At 41.3% G+C, this 4,811-nt stretch overlaps 1 protein-coding gene across 1 annotated transcript in view; it reads left to right on the top strand.

The window, feature by feature from the left end:
• The first annotated feature begins 1,262 nt into the window (after positions 1–1,262).
• The window catches only part of LOC107566336 (caytaxin-like), a 5,265-nt gene continuing 1,716 nt past the window's right edge, over positions 1,263–4,811 (top strand). Inside the window, exons 1-3 of the mRNA XM_016251756.1 lie at positions 1,263–1,350; positions 4,351–4,409; positions 4,489–4,725. Coding sequence (XP_016107242.1) covers positions 1,274–1,350; positions 4,351–4,409; positions 4,489–4,725 — 373 coding nt within the window. The 5' untranslated portion in view covers positions 1,263–1,273. The remainder of the gene's footprint in view (positions 1,351–4,350; positions 4,410–4,488; positions 4,726–4,811) is intronic.

Genomic DNA, 4,811 nt, shown 5'->3' with positions numbered 1-4,811 from the left:
ACTATTTAAAATAACTGCTTTTTATTTGAATATATTTTAAAATGTAATTTATTCCTGTGATCAAAGCTGAATTTTCTGCATCATTACTCCAGTCTTCAGTGTCACATGATCCAGAAATCATTCTAATATGCCAATTATCAATATTTAAAACAGATTTTTTCCCTTCTAAAATATATGGTTTTATATGAGGTGTCAGAGACTTGGCAAATACATTTTTCATAAATTTGTATGCACAGACATCTGTTGTGGCACTCTTGGCAGTTTTTACGAGGCTTTTTTTAATAGTGTTTATATCGCTATCGGAATTATATCGTATCGACTGAAATTAAGAAATATATCGTGATATAAATTTTTGCCATATCGTCCAACCCTACCAGGAATAATCCGATCCGAGTAAGAGCGGCTTAATAACGTATTGCTATTATTTTAATCTATCAAAGACTGAATTTAGCTAGATTTGTTGAGTTTAAAAAAATAAAATAAAATTGAAAAATTGTGAAGAAAAATTTGTGCTTTCAAGCCATCACCAGCATGACGTTTCAATGTAATATTGAATTTAATATTCAATATATAACATTTAGACTCCAAATACAGCAGTTTTATTGTAGTATCTCTGAGGTGCTATTATAATCTTCATATTTTGAATGATTTTTTATTTATTATATTTATTTTAAATTCAGTTTTTTAATAGTTTTAGCTGTTTTTGTTTTATTTTGAATATGTTTATTCAGTTGTTATTAGTTTTAGTCAATTTAGTACATCAAGTTAAACTAAATTAAAATAATAAATGTTGCTTTGGCAACTAGTTGACATAAAAAAAAACTATTTTTATATGCTATAATTTATTTTATATAAATATTATTTTATGTAAATATGTAAATATTTATTTTATATTTTATCACATTTATTCTTACTATTTCTTTTATTTCAAGTAATGAAACTGTCTTTTAATTGTTTTTAGTTTAATTGTATGCTCCAGTCTTACTTTTAATTAACTATAATAATTCAGTTAATGTCTTGATTTTTTTGCTTTTTTATCAATTTCTTCCAATGTTCGGACAAAAATAGTCGTAATTCAAAAAGACAATTCAAAAGTGAACAAAAGGGAATTATCCCCACATTAAAGCAAAGGCCACTTCAGTCAGGGATTAAAAGAGGGATTAAAATAATTTTTCCCATTAATCCAAATTCTTCTGGTATGCCCTGACTTTTGGGGATTAAACTCTCCAGGAGAGGATTTGACTTTGTTTTCTCAGGTCCAGGTTTCTTCAGCATGGGCAGTGCTGACTTCGGCCCGCTGATGGAGATCATAGAGGCGAGAGACGAATGGCTGGACAAGGATTTTCCCAGGTAACCATGCACCTTTTCTTTTATTCTTTTGAAAAATCCATGTGTCCACCATAGACATTGATGATTTGGTTTTGAATGGTTGAACTTTACTACATTTTCTGCATCAAATTTCAAAATTCGTTCACATTGCCCTGTTGAAAAAAACAGCATATGCTGGTTAGGTATGTTTTGACGCTGGGCTGCTGGTTTAAGATGGTCCTTTGCTGGTTTATGCTGGTCATGTTCTGGAAAAGGACCAGCATAAACCAGCAAAAGGACCAGCAAAGGACCATCTTAAGCCAGCAAAGGACCAGCTTAAACCAGCAAAGGGCCAGCTTAAACCAGCAAAGGGCCAGCTTAAACCAGCAAAGGGCCAGCTTAAACCAGCAAAGGGCCAGCTTAAACCAGCAAAGGGCCAGCTTAAACCAGCAAAGGGCCAGCTTAAACCAGCAAAGGGCCAGCTTAAACCAGCAAAGGGCCAGCTTAAACCAGCAAAGGGCCAGCTTAAACCAGCAAAGGGCCAGCTTAAACCAGCAAAGGGCCAGCTTAAACCAGCAAAGGGCCAGCTTAAACCAGCAAAGGGCCAGCTTAAACCAGCAAAGGGCCAGCTTAAACCAGCAAAGGGCCAGCTTAAACCAGCAAAGGGCCAGCTTAAACCAGCAAAGGGCCAGCTTAAACCAGCAAAGGGCCAGCTTAAACCAGCAAAGGGCCAGCTTAAACCAGCAAAGGGCCAGCTTAAACCAGCAAAGGGCCAGCTTAAACCAGCAAAGGGCCAGCTTAAACCAGCAAAGGGCCAGCTTAAACCAGCAAAGGGCCAGCTTAAACCAGCAAAGGGCCAGCTTAAACCAGCAAAGGGCCAGCTTAAACCAGCAAAGGGCCAGCTTAAACCAGCAAAGGGCCAGCTTAAACCAGCAAAGGGCCAGCTTAAACCAGCAAAGGGCCAGCTTAAACCAGCAAAGGGCCAGCTTAAACCAGCAAAGGGCCAGCTTAAACCAGCAAAGGGCCAGCTTAAACCAGCAAAGGGCCAGCTTAAACCAGCAAAGGGCCAGCTTAAACCAGCAAAGGGCCAGCTTAAACCAGCAAAGGGCCAGCTTAAACCAGCAAAGGGCCAGCTTAAACCAGCAAAGGGCCAGCTTAAACCAGCAAAGGGCCAGCTTAAACCAGCAAAGGGCCAGCTTAAACCAGCAAAGGGCCAGCTTAAACCAGCAAAGGGCCAGCTTAAACCAGCAAAGGGCCAGCTTAAACCAGCAAAGGGCCAGCTTAAACCAGCAAAGGGCCAGCTTAAACCAGCAAAGGGCCAGCTTAAACCAGCAAAGGGCCAGCTTAAACCAGCAAAGGGCCAGCTTAAACCAGCAAAGGGCCAGCTTAAACCAGCAAAGGGCCAGCTTAAACCAGCAAAGGGCCAGCTTAAACCAGCAAAGGGCCAGCTTAAACCAGCAAAGGGCCAGCTTAAACCAGCAAAGGGCCAGCTTAAACCAGCAAAGGGCCAGCTTAAACCAGCAAAGGGCCAGCTTAAACCAGCAAAGGGCCAGCTTAAACCAGCAAAGGGCCAGCTTAAACCAGCAAAGGGCCAGCTTAAACCAGCAAAGGGCCAGCTTAAACCAGCAAAGGGCCAGCTTAAACCAGCAAAGGGCCAGCTTAAACCAGCAAAGGGCCAGCTTAAACCAGCAAAGGGCCAGCTTAAACCAGCAAAGGGCCAGCTTAAACCAGCAAAGGGCCAGCTTAAACCAGCAAAGGGCCAGCTTAAACCAGCAAAGGGCCAGCTTAAACCAGCAAAGGGCCAGCTTAAACCAGCAAAGGGCCAGCTTAAACCAGCAAAGGACCATCTTAAACCAGCAGCCCAGCGTCAAAACATACCTAACCAACATATGCTGTTTTTTTCAACTGGGTGTGCTGTAAAATACATCATATGCGTTTGTGGGAGGCATGAAATGTGAAGAAACTGATGCATTAAAGTGTTTATTCTGGTAAATGATTCCAGTCTGAATTGAATGTAATAACCCCCCCCCCCCAAAGCAAAGAAGGTTCTTCAAAACAAACTTGAAGTTTGAAGGCAACACTGGGCTTACAGATAGATACAGGCTTTAAAAAAAAAAAAGGAAAAGAGCATCTGAGTGAGATGCTGGACGGAGACGGGAGCAGGTGCAGCTCTCTCCTTGAATGGAAAGCAGCCACGTCATGTGACGCAGCAAGCTGCCAACAACACAAGCAGCATCACCAGGAAAATGGAGGCAGGTCAGGCATAGAGGAGCAGCTCCAGCATCACACGACAGCATGATGCTTTTGAAATATTAAACAGCGTTAAGACCATGAGATTTCATGCTAGCGTGGAGTAAGAACTCGCAGAATCAGAAAGCAGCCAGAAACCTTGTACGTCTGACGCAGCAGGTAAGCGAGAGCAGCTTTGATTGGGCGTTTTTGCTTTGTTTGTTTTCTAAAGCATGCTAAAATCATCCATTTTATTATGTTTGTATTGATTAAAATGGGTTTTAATACTGTATTATTGTTTAATACCAAACACCCACAGAGTCAATAGAAATTGGATAAATCTCCACAGGGAAGCTGTTGTTGTGAAAAATAACATGGCTGTGATTCATAGATTTATTTGCATCTGTTAGTATTAATATGCAATATTATTATGCACATCTGTAGTATGTTTTGCTTTGTTGATGCTAATAACAGTCTTTCGAAAGGCTTCTGGTTTGTCGTTGTCGTTTAAAATGTGCATTTCATGGGGACACATTGACAGCTGTGAGTTAAGCTCTGACAACCCCCTCTATTTGTCAGCTACGTGTGCAACGACCCCGAGGGCCTACTCGCTAATTAGCATATCACAATATGCTCCAGTCTTAAAGAAGCAGTTCACTCAAACATTACAATTTTGTCATTTACTCACCCTCATTTTCTTCCAAAATTGTATGACTTTCTTTGAACACAAACGTAGGACTTTCTTTCTTACATGAAACATTATTTGCACAAATTTGTGTCATTTTAAGTGAATTGAAAATTTTTCCTCGCTAGGCCACTTCCTGCAGAGGGTGACATGGACTCTTCCTGCGCCCTGAACGAGGGGAGGACTTGTAAGTGACTTTTTTTCATGTTCTTCTTAAATGAGTAATTTGCATTTGTGTAATGCAAATCGTATCGTTATTGGCTCAGCTCCCCCAAACTCTCTTCTCATTGGTGGAGCCGGAGGGGGCGGAGCTCACCGGAAGCGTCGCACGCTGGTGGCCCCGGATATGAACTTGTCGTTGGACCAGAGCGAAGGGTCCTTGCTCTCCGATGACTTCCTGGATACGCCTGATGATCTGGATATTAACGTGGATGATATCGAGACGCCCGATGAGACAGATTCGCTTGAGTTCATTACCAACGGCAACGACCTGGAGTGGGAGGGTAAGAATATGCTGTTCTTCATGGCTCTGGAAAGAGATCGGTAGATAGATAGATAGATAGATAGATAGATAGATAGACTGTTCGAA

The sequence above is a fragment of the Sinocyclocheilus grahami genome, unplaced genomic scaffold (assembly GCF_001515645.1).
Source record: "Sinocyclocheilus grahami isolate Dianchi unplaced genomic scaffold, SAMN03320097.WGS_v1.1 scaffold1070.1, whole genome shotgun sequence".
NCBI lineage: Eukaryota > Metazoa > Chordata > Actinopteri > Cypriniformes > Cyprinidae > Sinocyclocheilus > Sinocyclocheilus grahami.
Note: the sequence above shows the minus strand (reverse complement) of the source record. Positions and strands in the feature narration are given on the sequence as shown.